The 15520-nt window shown below is 38.3% G+C and overlaps 1 protein-coding gene and 2 long non-coding RNA genes across 5 annotated transcripts; 2 read left to right on the top strand and 1 right to left on the bottom strand.

Moving 5' to 3' along the window:
- Positions 1–10999: 10999 nt before the first annotated feature.
- Positions 11000–12151, top strand: LOC136253031 (uncharacterized). The gene is made up of 4 exons (XR_010699906.1): positions 11000–11393; positions 11459–11639; positions 11687–11897; positions 11947–12151. It is a non-coding gene; the product is annotated as an uncharacterized lncRNA (long non-coding RNA).
- On the bottom strand, positions 11395–14161 carry LOC136253030 (uncharacterized). Of its 3 annotated transcripts, XR_010699904.1 has the most exons (4): positions 14095–14161; positions 13841–14038; positions 11707–12223; positions 11395–11627 (listed from the first exon to the last, which is right to left on the bottom strand). It is a non-coding gene; the product is annotated as an uncharacterized lncRNA (long non-coding RNA). The 3 variants fall into 3 exon arrangements; XR_010699905.1 differs by lacking the exons at positions 13841–14038; positions 14095–14161 and having other exon boundaries at positions 11673–13833; XR_010699903.1 differs by lacking the exons at positions 13841–14038; positions 14095–14161 and having other exon boundaries at positions 11707–13833.
- On the top strand, positions 12163–13682 carry LOC136253029 (uncharacterized). Its single transcript, XM_066045613.1, has 6 exons — positions 12163–12498; positions 12550–12738; positions 12785–13012; positions 13062–13233; positions 13290–13438; positions 13486–13682. The coding sequence occupies exons 3-6, from the start codon at positions 12868–12870 to the stop codon at positions 13659–13661; spliced, it is 642 nt and encodes a 213-aa protein (XP_065901685.1). The 5' UTR covers positions 12163–12498; positions 12550–12738; positions 12785–12867; the 3' UTR covers positions 13662–13682.
- Positions 14162–15520: the final 1359 nt, after the last annotated feature.

The following is a 15520-nucleotide window of genomic DNA, read 5'->3' as shown; positions in this document are numbered from 1 at the left end:
TGTTTTACCTGATCTGCTTGTAATGTTATACTAAGGTTATTATGTATGTACTCTATACATGTGACCTAGTCTGGGAAAACTGGCTATCACCTATTTAAAAGTATTGAGAAATGACTGTTTTAATTATTTAGTGTGTTGTAGCTTGCCAATGGTTGAAGCTATGCATATCACTGAACTTTTCATATGTTTTACACCAATTTCTTACCTTCCTGAGCATCAACAAGTAGCCAGCAGCTAAGTTTTAGGATTTTAAACTGTCTCGGGCGAGCTCCAAAAAGGGAGGGAGGTGGGGGCCCAGAAGGAGGGCAAGAGGCTGATTAAATAATTGAAAAGGAAGGTGTAGGATGAATTAGGCCAAGTTACTGTATGGGCCATTCAGGTCTCAACAGTGGTTTAAATGAAAGGCAATTCACAGCACAGGTCTTTATTCAACACCACGGAGCTGTACAGCCACATACAGCCATCTCCATGCTGACCAGAGCTCTATTAAGGCTCCACACTGCATGTACGGATGGCCACTTACTGGGCTTCTTGGGAAAAGCACTCAAGTCTAGCTAATTTTGATTGTAAAAATTGAATCTGCTGACATGGACGATAAGACTGGTTTTCCCGGATCCAATCACATATGAACACAGTTACTTGTTTTTGACCAGTTTTATGGATGGATGATTTAAAAAGTATATACTTATTGAGTCATATGCATCTATCTACCATTGTGAAGGTAATGAGAGTATTATTTCAAGTCAGAGGAGGTTGGATGTGCTTTAAGTGCCACTAGAACAAATTATGCAAAATTTGTTTTTTTGTTGAGGAGGTTAATACATCATGATCTCAGAATAACTCACTAGATCATCTCGTTTTCATTAATAGAATATACGTGAAGACTGGTGAAGTACACTGTGAAAAAGGTGGGATATAATATGGTATTTCCAGTGGCTTATTGAATACAAATAAGCCTTAATATAAACCCTGTATTATACTCATCTTATACTTTAGTATAATGCATGCTATACTATTGCATGTACGGTTTCAGTTTAATTACCACAATACTTGAAATAGCTTATATCTGATATACTGCCCACACTATACCATCACATATATGGTTTCAGTATGTTTAACACATTAACTAAAGCCTTACATGGGATTGTTAGTATAATACAGGTTATACCAAGCTTTTTTGTATTCAATAAGCCACTGGAAATACCATCTTATATCCCTCTTTTCACAGTGGTAGTGTACACCAAACCGCAACTTATTAATTTCACCCATAATTCAAGCACTGATTACAAAACAAAGTACATTGCCTTGAAGCTTACATGAAGGACAATCTAAATATCTAACAATCCCCAGCATTTTTCAGTATCACGTGAAATACCAAATCAAAGAATGCAATTAAGGGTATTGCTCACGTGAACGTGTCCAACCTCCTCTGGTTTAAAGTGTAGACTTTTCTGATAAGTTAATCACAGACTACCTAAAGCTTGTTTCATAGTTCACTACCAGAATCTGTCTTGTGATATTAACATAATATCCTCACGATCAAAGGCAGAGTAAAACTACTTACACTTTGAACTATATACTCAAACCATCTTACCTGGTATGGTCATTGTTGATATCTACTGAATGTTTATCATTAATCTTATAGTGGAAAAGTGTACAGACGCTAATGACAAAGCTGTTCATAACAACAGTTGTACTGAAGTAGCTACAGCTGTGTCTCAGTGATAACAGTTTCCAGCAGCTTCAAGGTGATAAATGCTTTGCCAAGTATTTTCTTCACTGCTTGTTTAGTCAATCCAATGATATGTTCCCAAAATCCTGGGTCACGCTTTGCGATAAAATGCAGTGACATTCTGGGATTCCAGGGCTTCCTTTAGAACTTCTGATTTAACATTCTCTGTAATTCCTCTGCCTCAGCCAAGTACACTATGTAGAGGTGTTCATCATTTTGGACAATTGTTTCCGGCTGCAGAATCAATGAAATGGTAGCAAACACATTTCTGCCACTACTTCTAAATGTGCAGCTCGTGTAACTGTGCATGAGAACACCTCTCTCTCTCTCTCTGACATACATACAGTGCCTTGGTAAATGGTGACTGTAAATGGTGGGGTTTCCATGTAGGGGTCCGGAAATTATGCCTAGGCTTGTATCATTTATGCCAGCATAATAGGGATAAAAAGCATAAAGCATAATGCTGGTATAATGGAGCATAATTAGAAGTATAATGGACAAATTTCCACTACAATAAGTATAATTTCTGCTATAAGTCACAAAGTCAAGGGCTAACCTGTTTTGGATGGTGAAATGATTCCTGATAACGAGTAGAAAAATGCTACTACAAGTTTACACCTCTTGACAAAATTAATATTTTTCATTGTGGGTTTAATTTTTACAGGTCACATGCAGTCATGTGCCAACTAGCACCAGTTTAGCTGAGCTTCAATCATTGAATTTGGTGTTATATAGCTCATCTCAGGCTGATTTTGAATGAAATGTTATACGATGTAGGAAGCTTAATTGGAAACAATACAATAAAAGCTCTAATGATAATAAGGTTAGTGTTGAGTCAGATAGCTAGTGAATGTCTGGACATTGAAAATAGTGCATGAGGTCTGGAGTGAGACTAAGGTTAATATCAAACCAGGAAAGTTTCAACAGGCATAAGCCTTTGGATGTACAGGCATAAGCCTTTATCCTTAAAACACAAATATATAAAAAGGTAGAGATTCTCTATATATAGTACAGTCAAACACTCTAATAGAACAGTCATTGCATGCAACAGAGAGAACAATGAGTGTTTATCCCCAGGAGGCTAATATGTTCTTGGCATGGTGATGTAAATGCAAGTTACATATTATACTGAGCAGTTCCTGTCCTTTGAACACCAATTGTTACAACTCAGAAGATCAATCAGAAATGATGCATAAAATTTTATCTGCATAGCAAAACTACAAAGATATTAGACAATAAAATGTCTATAGCTTTGATGGACTATAGATATGCTCGCTCTAATATGTCTACGAACTCTGGAGCACATCCCCTTTCAAGCCATTGATATTATTTATATGTTGCAGTTGAAGTGACACTTCCCTATTTACATTGTATCATATGAAGAACTTGTCTGCACAAAGAAAAAACACACAAAATAAAAGCAAAATGCATTTCTGAAAAGCATAAAAACAAGCATAATAGGCAGAAAATTGGATAAATGCCAAAAAGCATAATAGACTAATTTTGGAGCATATTAGACTCAAGCCTAATATATTACGCCTGCATAATTTTGAGCATACATAATGATGGGTTTGGGAATTATTCTGGTATTTTGAAGTGATTTAAGAGCATAATTTAATCGTTCTAAACATTATAAATAGTAAAAGTCAAATATCTCTATATAAAAATTGGGAATAATTTTGAGAATAATGAGTTCATTTTGGGAATAATAAAAGCATAATGATTATCTTTTTAGATAAATTCAGAATAGAATAATGATGCAAATTTGGAGCATAATTTCCTGACTCCTATTTCCATGACTCTGACTTTGGATATCAGTAAGGAATCTGGAGATCTGTATGGCTTTTCTGTAAGTTTTCTACACAGTACACATTCTCTCAGTATGCTCTGGACACATTGTACATGTCATGGTATCCACTATGAACTGTAACCATTATTAATTTTACTCCTCCATGGTGTAGTCTCTGATGAGTATCAACAACAATCATTTTGGTGACGGGATGCATGCTTACTGGGTAGAAGTTAAGGAAATATGTTGAAGTCCATTGTAGGTACGTTGTGTACTCTTCCTCCACAACAAATTCGTTTCATAGTCAAGGAAGAGGCAACGAGTTCTCACTAATGGGGGACATGTAGACATTCTCGTAAGGAGAGATCCCACAACTTAACATCTTTTAACAATATGTATGGCGTGATTGGTTTATCTCTACCACTTCACTACCACACATACTACACATCATCCATAATACCATCTACAAGTACCACTACAATTTAACTAAGTTTTCAGGAGCCATAACTGATTGTTTGTAATGTGCACAGCATGTTTATTTGTACCTTCTAGGGCCTAATCAGCATCGGTTGTCCGCCCTACAGTATTTACCCAATAACAACAATAATGCTAACATATATTATATATTTAGAGGATGGCTGACATTAGTTGAGATAGTGACCACCTTTTCTCTAGCTATGCTTTATTCAACTTCTTTGGGCAGCTTGTCATGGATAATAGCACTAAAAGATTCTCGTAAGTCTCTTCTGACTTTGAAGAAGATAAGCCACGAGTATGACTTTCAACAGCATCATGAGATGTAGGCTTGAGTCAATTATGCTTTGAAAAATGCCTATTATGCTTTTGAGCAGTGCTCAAAAATCCTGCCTATTTACTGTATGCTTTCAAAATCAAGACTATGCTCTAGAGTCAGCTGTTTTGTTAGAGAGAAAATCATCAATGATTAAATGATGACAATGACAATTTTGTATAATGAAAATTAAATGCAGGTGAGTCCTTGGACACATGTGCGACCATGGGAACGGTCCTAAAAGAGGACCTGTGTGGGCATGGCAAGGGTGTGTAGATATAAAAATAGAATAATTACAGTAGAAAGTTACATAAAGTTAGTTAATATTAGCTGGATACAACCTTCCTTTACAATCCCTTGCCAAAAATATCCTCTTAGAGGCTGGGATACTCTGGTAGGCAGCATCTTCTAACCATTTTCTAATGGATTATTTGGAGATAGCTATGATAGAGTTGGAAAATTTGATTAAAATTCAGAAAATTTCCAATGGAGGCTGGTTGGTAATGGCCAAGTGCTGAAATTTCAATGGTCTCACAAAAACTGGAGATGTTCAACCTATCAAATTCTGCTAATAATTGCAAATGTTCAATTTTGATTGCTTCCTATTCTATGCTGATTGTAAATGGACAGAGTCTATAATGGACGTGTTAATTCCAACATAGCAACACAATGGACTTGCAAGTTGTATACAACAATATCAGGGCAATACAAAGGTATCACATTGTGATGGTACCTTGAGGTGCTTCACAGGCCTCAGTGGTTATGTAAAGACATGAACAAATGGGTAATCAGCAAAAACCGCAATGAACATAGTAGCAAGGATAGAGAGCACCTGATTACGTCAATAAGTGTAGCGCTGCTGAGACAATGAAACAGGGCAACCATTCAAGCAGATCTAGCTCTTGAAGCTGGGGGTCAGAAGTAGCACTAACACAGGACAACAGACTAAGCTTTGCTTTCCTGGACACATGAGTAATACTCGGGCAACAAATTCCTGGGTAGTACAGTATATGGAAGTACTACAAGGCAACTTAAGCCATTTATTGAGGAAATGAGTGACAATGGATTCTAACTTTTAAATAATCCAGCTGGAAACTGCATCTACGTACACACAAACAAAATCATATATAGTAAAGAGATTATGTAGTTCCGATATATATCCAGAGTTTATACTCCCCATGAATAGGGAGTAAGTCGGTGGCAGTAAGCACATCAGACAATCAAGTAATTATTTATTTACTAGCAGCCTTCTTGCAAGTTATATCAGTCTTTCCTGACTGCTGTATTAGAGTATCTCGATCTTATTTCCGTGAAGTGTGAATAATCAACCAAGAAACAATAAAAATAATAACAATGCACATATGAAATGCAGAATTAAGGTGTGTCTGTGTTTTGCTGTATTTTGGCACACCCAATGTGCATTTAATTTAAAATCTTCTATTTTGCTGGCATAATGCTTGATTTTTTGCTACCTATTAAGCCTAATGAAAGGTAAGAAGGGAGTTAGTGGGACTTGGTAGTCTAACAGTGCCTGCATGTGTGCATCAATTAATCGATTTGTATTGCATATCATGATTAGTGCTACAATCAATTAATTGCATCATTGATAAAATTGCACATAACTAGAATTTGTGTGTGATAGTTAACCATGCAAAACATAGGTTGTGTCTGTGCGTGTGTGTGTGTTGTGTGTTGTGTGTGTGTGATGTACGTAATATAGGTCAAGTGTGTAAAGTAGTAATGTAAAGTATATCTAATCAAAAACAGCCAAGCTGTAAAAAAAGGTGCGGCCCCCAAAAAGGCCATGGTGAAAAAAGATGTGAAATCCAAGGTGGCGGCCAAGAAATGGCTGTGATGGTAGGTTAATGGTTACATTTTAATAACAACAATTCAGGTGAATTTGGTGCCAAGACCAAGCGGCACAAAATTCACCTGAACTGCCGTTATTAAAATGTAACCATTAACCTACCATCACAGCCATTTCTTGGCCGCCACCTTGGATTTCACATCTTTTTTCACCATGGCCTTTTTGGGGGCCGCACCTTTTTTTACAGCTTGGCTGTTTTTGATTAGATATCACTTCTTTTTGTATTTGTATACTGCAAAGCCGGCCTATGGCTGGCTTTGGGGCTTTTTTAACCCATGTGTTTTTTTCTTTACCACAGGAAGAAGAAAAGAACTTAAAGAAGAATTTTAGTACTTCAATTATTTTTGATTTTATTAGTAATTATACAAATTATGTACATATATTTATTACATGCTCATTATTCCCCACAGGATATTTTTTGCAGCTGATCTCTCTACTGGGTGACTTGAAATGTAGCTGAACTATATACAGGATGGTTTCTTTGTAGCTGAACTCTCTGTAACAGGTGATTTGTTTGCAGCTAAACTCTCTACATGGTGGTGTCTTTATAGCCGAACTCTCTACATGATGGTTTCTTTGTAGCTGAACTCTCTATAAGGTGACTTCGTCTAGCTGAACTCTCTACAGGGTGATTTTTTTGTAGCTGAACTCTCTGCAGGGTGATTTTTTTTGCAGCTGAACTCTCTACATGATGGTTTCTTTGTAGCTGAACTCTCTACAAGGTGACTTCGTCCAGTTGATCTCTCTACGGGGTGATTTGTTTCTAGCTGAACTCTCTACAGGTGAATTGTTTGCAGCTAAACTCTCTACATGGTGGTTTTTTTGTAGCTGAACTCTCTACAAGGTGACTTCTTCTAGCTGATCTTTCTACAGGGTGATTTGTTGTAGTTGAATTCTCTACAAGGTGGTTTGTATGAGGCTGAACTCTCTACATGGCGGTTTCTTTGTAGCTGAACTCTCTACAGAGTGATTTGTTTGCAGCTGAACTCTCTACATGATGGTTTCTTTGTAACTGAACACTCTAGAAGGTGACTTCTTCTAGCTGATCTCTATACAGGGTGATTTGTTTGTAGTTGAATTCTGTACAGGTGGTTTCTTTGTAGCTGAACTCTGTACATGATGGTTTCTTTGTAGCTAAACTCTTTACAAGGTGACTTCTTCTAGCTGAACTCTCTACGGGGTAATTTCTTTGTAGCTGAACTCTCTATATGATGGTTTCTTTGTAAATGAACTCTCTACAAGGTGAATTCTTCTACCTGATCTCTCTACAGGGTGATTTGTTTGTAACTGAACTCTGTACAAGTGCGTTTTTGTGGGTGATCTCACTGCAGGTTGATTTGTTTGTAGCTGAACTCACTAAAGGGTAACTTTGCTTGTAGCTGAACTCCTTGCATTGTATCTAGTTTCTAGCTGATCTCTCTACAGGGTGATTTGTTTGTAGCTGATCTCTCTACAAGTTGATTTGTGTGTAGCTGATCTCTCTGCAGGTTGATTAATTTGCAGCCGATCTCTCTACAAGGTAATTTGTTTGTAGCTGAACTGTCTATAAAGTGATTTATTTGTAGCTGATCTCTCTGCAGGTTGATTTGTTTTAGCTGAACTCTCTACAGGGTGATTTACTTGTAGCTGAACTCCTTACATTGTGACTAGTTTCTAGCTGATCTCTCTACAGGGTGATTTGTTTGTAGCTGATCTCTCTACAAGTTGATTTGTGTGTAGCTGATCTTTCTACTGGTTGATTTGTTTGTAGCCGATCTCTCTACAGGGTAATTTGTTTGTAGCTGAACTCTGTACAAGGTGCTTTTTTGTAGGTGATCTCACTGCAGGTTGATTTGTTTGTAGCTGAACTCACTAAAGGGTGATTTGCTTGTAGCTGAACTCCTTACATTGTGTCCAGTTTCTAGCTGATCTCTCTACAGAGTGATTTGTTTGTAGCTGAACTCTCTATAAGGTGATTTATTTGTAGCTGAACTCCTTACATTGTGTGTAGTTTCTAGCTGATCTCTCTACAGGGTGATTTGTTTGTAATTGATCTCTCTACAAGTTGATTTGTGTGTAGCTGATCTCTCTGCAGGTTGATTTGTTTGTAGCCGATCTCTCTATAGGGTAATTTGTTTGTAGCTGAACTCTCTATAAGGTGATTTGTTTGTAGTTGATCTCTCTGCAGGTTGATTTGTTTTAGCTGAACTCTCTACAGGCTGATTTGTTTGTAGCCGATCTCTCTACAGGGTAATTTGTTTGTAGCTGAACTCTCTACAAGTTGATTTGTGTGTAGCTGATCTCTCTGCAGGTTGATTTGTTTGTAGCCGATCTCTCTGCAGGGCAATTTGTTTGTAGCTGATCTCTCTACAGGGTGATTTTTTTGTAGCTGACCTCTCTTCAGGGTGATTTGTTTCTAGCTGATCTCTCTACAGGGTGATTTTTTGTAGCTGACCTCTCTTCAGGGTGATTTGTTTCTAGCTGATTGCTCTACAGGTTGATTTGTTTGTAGATGAACTCTCTACAGGGTAATTTGCTTGCAGCTGAACTCCTTACTTTGTGTCTAGTTTGTAGCTGATCTCTCTACAGGGTGATTTGTTTGTAGCTGAACTCCTTACATTGTGCGTAGTTTCTAGCTGATCTCTCTACAGGGTGATTTGTTTGTAATTGATCTCTCTACAAGTTGATTTGTGTGTAGCTGATCTCTCTGCAGGTTGATTTGTTTGTAGCCGATCTCTCTATAGGGTAATTTGTTTGTAGCTGAACTCTCTATAAGGTGATTTGTTTGTAGTTGATCTCTCTGCAGGTTGATTTGTTTTAGCTGAACTCTCTACAGGCTGATTTGTTTGTAGCCGATCTCTCTACAGGGTAATTTGTTTGTAGCTGAACTCTCTACAAGTTGATTTGTGTGTAGCTGATCTCTCTGCAGGTTGATTTGTTTGTAGCCGATCTCTCTACAGGGCAATTTGTTTGTAGCTGATCTCTCTACAGGGTGATTTTTTTGTAGCTGACCTCTCTTCAGGGTGATTTGTTTCTAGCTGATCTCTCTACAGGGTGATTTTTTGTAGCTGACCTCTCTTCAGGGTGATTTGTCTCTAGCTGATTGCTCTACAGGTTGATTTGTTTGTAGATGAACTCTACAGGGTAATTTGCTTGTAGCTGAACTCCTTACTTTGTGTCTAGTTTGTAGCTGATCTCTCTACAGGGTGATTTGTTTGTAGCTGAACTCCTTACATTGTGTGTAGTTTCTAGCTGATCTCTCTACAGGGTGATTTGTTTGTAGCTGATCTCTCTACAAGTTGATTTGTGTGTATATAGCTGATCTCTCTGCAGGTTGATTTGTTTGTAGCCGATCTCTCTACAGGTAATCTGTTTGTAGCTGAACTCTCTATAAGGTGATTTGTTTGTAGCTGATCTCTCTGCAGGTTGATTTGTTTTAGCTGAACTCTCTACAGGGCGATTGCTTGTAGCTGAACTCCTTACATTGTGTCTAGTTTCTAGCTGATGTCTCTACAGGGTGATTTTTTGTAGCTGAACTCTCTTCAGGGTGATTTGTTTCTAGCTGATCTCTCTACAGGTAGATTTGTGTTGATTTGTTCATTGCTGATCGCTCTAAAGGTAATTGATTTGTTGCAGTTGAACACCCTGCAAAGTGTTTTGTTTGTAGCTGATCACTCTAAAGGGTAATTCGTTTGTAGCTGAACTCTCTCCACAGTGACTTGTGTGTAGCTGAATTCTGTGTAACTGAATTCTCTAGAGAGTGACTTAATTGTAGCTGAATTCTCTACACAGTGCATGACTTGTTTATAGCTGAACTTTCTTCAGTGTGACTTGTAATGTTCTGAATCTCTATAGTGGTATATTTGCTTAACTCTCCACATGGTGACTGTCTTCTTGCTGAACTGTCTATAAGATTAACTGTTTGCAGCTGAACTCCCTACAGAATAACTTGTGATGTAATAAAATTCTATAATGGAGTAAATAAATTAGCCGAATGCTCTATTAGGGTGACTGTTCTATTAGAGTATCTCGATCTCGCATTTGCTACACGTAGTTGGCTTTCGAATCATAACTCAGTGGTTTGTAATCCGATTCTTCTGTACTACTGCAAGGACTTTCTATGAAGATTATTCCAGCTATACACCGATTTTCAGCTCATTGCTCTAAGCGGTTTGCCTAGTAGGCGTGAAAACTAATACTTTTTTATTCATAAAAATCGATCGCGTAATTGTGACACAGGTTGGGTTTTGTGTCATATCTCCGTGGTCTTTATCTCGATTCCTTTCAAACCACCAAAAGGCACTCCTACGATGGTTACTCCATCTACATAGCAATTTTCAACTCATTCCATGAAGCGGTTTACCCTGTAGGCGTGACAACAAATCGATCTTGTTTTACGCGAATAATCGGTCATAACTCCTGAACCATTCATCGGATTTGTACCAAATTTGATGCTAGGATTCGCCTTTGGACTCCCTTTCTGTGTGCCAAATTTCAAGGCGATCGGAGTACGCGTTTGCTTGTTATAGCAATTTTTGCAAGTGTGCGAAAAGACGAAGAAGAAAAAAAAAACGAAGAAAAAAAAACGAAACTTTGGCAGCTCGTATCTCGGAAATGGCTGCAGCGATTTCCTTCAAATTTGGAATGTAGACTCCCTTGGCTGGCGGGCAACTGTGTAGCAAATTTGGTTCCAATCAGATAAGTGATCACCGAGATACAAAGGTGTGAAAATGACGTTTTCGTTCTTCCTGTCAATATACTCACGGTGTGGCGCGCCGGCTTCTTGGGCCGCACGACACACTACCGTGTGTCTTGATGTTCTCTTTACCTATCGTAAAGTATTCTTTGTTTAGATTCTTAGATATAGATCTGTTCTCCAGTAATGCCAAGAAAGTGTGTAGCTGCTGATTGCAACACGGTCAGCGGAATGGGGTATAGCCTTCATGGTTGGCCCTGTGACGAAGGCGTTCGATCTAAATGGACTAGGGCCGTGAAACGCCAGCGAAAGGATTGGGATGGCCCGACACCCACCTCACTGCTCTGTTCTAATCATTTCGAGCCTGAATGCTTTGCTATCGAAGGTTCACGGTATCGCGAAGAAATGGGATTGCCAATAAAGAAGCGATTAAAACCTGATGCTGTCCCAACAATATTTCCACGACCTGTGCACGGAAGTTTCTGCTATTCCAGTACTCCACCACCCAGACCAGCTGCTGAAAAGCGTCAGCGAAAAGCGGTAAGCAAATAATGTAGTAATTTATACACACCATGTCAATTTAATTTTAACATAATAAAATATAGCTAGTTTATGAAGCTATGTCAACAACTCCAACAACAGAAGAACTGGAAGCAAGTCTAGGTGCACAACCTTCATTGACCCAGTAGTCAAGTGTACAGTCTTCATCTACTCAGTTGTTAAGTGTAGATGCACAGTCTTCATCGATCCAGCTGTCCTCAACTCCTGAGCCACCTGCACACAAAAGTAATGATGTAAAAATATAACAGCAAACCTAACCACATCAATCTTAGGTCCTGTGACTGTTACGCACCTGCCTGGCGTGGATTCTATAGGGGTACAATGTAACCTCTTGGCTGCTCCACCACTGAAGAAACTTTCAAAGGTACCAAATGCCCTTGAGGAGTCATTTACCACTGATCCAGAAGACACTGACATGGGTGATCATGAGTAAACTGATCTAGACTCATCATTTCAGACCACACAGGATGATACCACAACAGAGTAAGCAAACAGTAGTCTCACACCTTTAGTAATTACATCCACACCTTAGTGATGAAATTGAGCAGCAAATGGATCCAGGATCAACACTAGATGAGATAAAGTACATAGTCTTTAAGTCATCACTATTGGAGCTATTCACATCATGTACATCATGCCACAACATATGCAATGGTACCATCTCACAACCCAAGGGAACATTTATCTGTGTAAAACAGCTCTGTTCCCATTGTGGCCACAAAAGGATATGGATGAGTCAACCATGATCAAGGATACACCAGCTGGAAATGTGATGCTTTCTGCTGCCATTCTCTTCAGTGGTAGTACTCCTGGAAAAATATTGCGGCTAATGAATGAGATGCGAATAGCATGTATTTGTGATAGTACCTTCTACAACCACCAGACAGCTTACCTTTATCCTGCAGTGGTTTCAGTATGGGAAAGCCATCAAACAAAGCTGTTGGCAGAGTGCAGAAGTCGTGGTACTGCCCTGTCTATAGGAGGTGATGGGAAAGCTGACAGCCCTGGACACTCAGCAAAGTACGGCTCTTACAGACTTATTGATTTTGATAGCAACAAAATTATTCACATGGAACTAGTCCAGGTAAAATTTGCACACTGTTTTTATATCATATGTGATTGGATATGTTCCCAGAGTAATCAAGTAACGTCTAGCAATCACATGGAGAAAGAGGGACTATCCAGGGCTCTTAAATTCTTAGATGCTAAGTCTTTGCAAGTAGGCACATTGGTTACTGATAGGCATTTAAGCAAATTGACAAGTTTATCAGTAGGCAATACCCAGACATTGAACATTGCTATGATGTGTGGCATGTGTCAAAAGGTAAGGTAGTTGCTTTGGAGAACTGTATGTAATTTATTATGTATAGGGGTAAAGAAGAAATTAAACAAGGCAGCAAAATACAAGGACTGTGAACTTATTAATGAATGGATAAAAAGTATTACCAATCATATGTACTGGTGTGCAGCATCAGCTACAAGTGGTAATGGCATGACAGTTCGTTGGAAGTCCTTGATGAATCATTTGTGTGACAAACATGAAGACTGTTACCACGCTAATGACCTGGGCAATAGGCGTAAAAAGTGGTTTATACCAGGTAAAGGCAATTAAACAAAACTAGACTCAACCTTGCACATGTATAACAGGTACTAAAGCATGGGAGAAACTCAGTGATATCATTGGAAACCCTCGATTAATATATGATATTAAAAAGCTCTCCCCTAGCCAACAGACCAGCAGCGTTGAGAGCTATCACAGTGTAATCAACCACTTTGCTCCTAAACTGATGGCTTTTTGTTATCATGGAATGCATTGCAGGTAAAGAACAGATATATGGTATAAATACAGTGAAATTGAAGTGATAAATATCACAGGTTATTGATTGCTGCAATGCATTTTAATGAAAATTATAAGAGGCCACAGGCATTCACAAGAGATGGCAAAGAGCGGAGACGGCTGACTTTTCCAAAATCGAAGCAAGGGGAATGCACACCCAAAGTAGTCCCAGTGCCGAAAACTTACAGTAAGTTGGTCAAAGTATTCATCTTGTTTGTTACATACTCATTACAGACTATGCAAATGAATTGATGGTGAAAGCAATACAACTATGTTTAACAAATGCAGAGGAAGATAAAGGGTCGCACAGAAAGCCACCTCAGTTACCTAAAGCCCCTCCTCATTTAGCAAGCCAGTATATGCATCCAGACAAAGACACAATACCTGAATTTTCACGATATAATGACTGATATAGCTATTTAGACTCAATAGAAATCTCTCACATTTTTTTCTCTAAGTTACATTTGCAATTGGGTGTTTTTTTTATGTAAGGCACTGCTGGCCATATATATTGCTTGAATCGATACTAGAACAACTGATAACAAATGTACCGGTAGCTACACTTATAAAATACATGTATATGGCTTACCAGTACATATCCTTAATTCGTCCGTGTCTATACTCCGCCGTAGGAGCAATGCCACTGTCTTTGCAACTCTTCACAGTAATCACAAAGTCCCTTTCTATGCTCTAGACTGGGAAGGTTCCTTACGGAAAGTGGGAGCGGTGACCATCATTTTCACTGACACTCGATCACTACCTGTACAATTCGCGCACTTGAATCACGCTTCACGGAGGGGAAAAATTTGTAAGTGGGTAAGCAACGCCACATCCTATTCTTACCGTCTACGGTTCTAATCAGAGGACGAATCACAGCGCTTATTTACTCATAGTTATGGTCACAGTAGTGTTGGGCGATATATCGATATTATATCGTATCGTTTGATTTTTTGCTGATATCGAAAAGTATCGATATATTTTACAGAATCCGATATTTCGATACGATACATCACGTGATCTGAATTTAATTTTAAAATGCATTTTAGCTTATTTAATTGTTAATTGTAGCTTTCCATTACCTTCAGCAATTTTCAAATCACTATTACTCTTGTGTATGTGGGCGGGGAATCTCCATTGTGTATAGCTATAGCTACCTACTATCAAATTATGTAAGAAAACTGGCAATTTACATGAACAAATAATGTTACAATATCGTATCGAAAAGTATCAATATCGGTCAATTTTAGTCAATATCGTATCGATATCGTATCGTTCTGAAAATCCTGATATCGCCCATCACTAGGTCACAGACCTTACTCTTCAACCCAACTCGCGTCACAACAATTCTTACGGATCACGTTGTTACGTCACGAGTTCTGTGGTTACAACTTCGGAAGTGACGTTTTTACAACTTTGTGGCTTATTATCTCGCTGAATAACAACAATGTTAATAATAAAAATGTTTTTTTGTGCATTGTACGGTTATACAAACATATCAAAACAATAAAATTGATAGATAAAATTTCCACTGGAGATAGCGAACAACCATGAATTACTTTGAGCAAACATCCAAATATATTAATTTTGCATGCCATGATGCCACCTTGAAGAAAGTAAACTTCTGCAAAGTATACGGCTAGATGGCTACTCTATATGCATGTTTGTGAATTGATCTTAGTCATTTTTTTTTCTCATTGGAGATTATTTCTTTAATTGGAGATCCATGTGAGTACTGATGAACATGCACAAGGAGACATGCAATGAGAGCTAACATATATCACATCCACACATGACAATAAAATTCTCATCTCTTTAAGATGTCCAAAGCTCCAAGCCATGCTTTAGGGATAAGTCAATTGTTTGGTGTATAGTTGCTAGCATTGGTAAGTATTGTCGTGGTACTACTTCATGCACTCAGTCATGTATTGTTTGCCAGTTTACTCCTGTGATTTTTTTAAAGCCAATCCCTGATTGTTTTACCACCACAATGCTCCCAAATGTGTCATTTAGCTATACACTATAGTACTGTGAACCTGCAGAGGTTAACCAAAACCAGTTATTGGAAGGTGAATAATTGGATATTGACTGGTTATTGTCTGATAGTAACATTATGGTACTCAACAAGCCTGTTGAAAGCCATAGGGTGGGACCAAAGTGACCATCAACATCCTGCCTTACAATAACAGTTATTACAATCACATATTTACACATGCTTTGAGGTTACGTTATGATGTTAACACTTGTTAGCAGGGGAAATTTATGGTTTATG

This window comes from Dysidea avara, chromosome 4, assembly GCF_963678975.1.
Source record: "Dysidea avara chromosome 4, odDysAvar1.4, whole genome shotgun sequence".
NCBI classification, from domain to species: Eukaryota; Metazoa; Porifera; class Demospongiae; order Dictyoceratida; family Dysideidae; genus Dysidea; species Dysidea avara.
The sequence above is the reverse complement of the archived record's forward strand: the minus strand, read 5'-3'. Positions and strand labels throughout refer to the sequence as shown.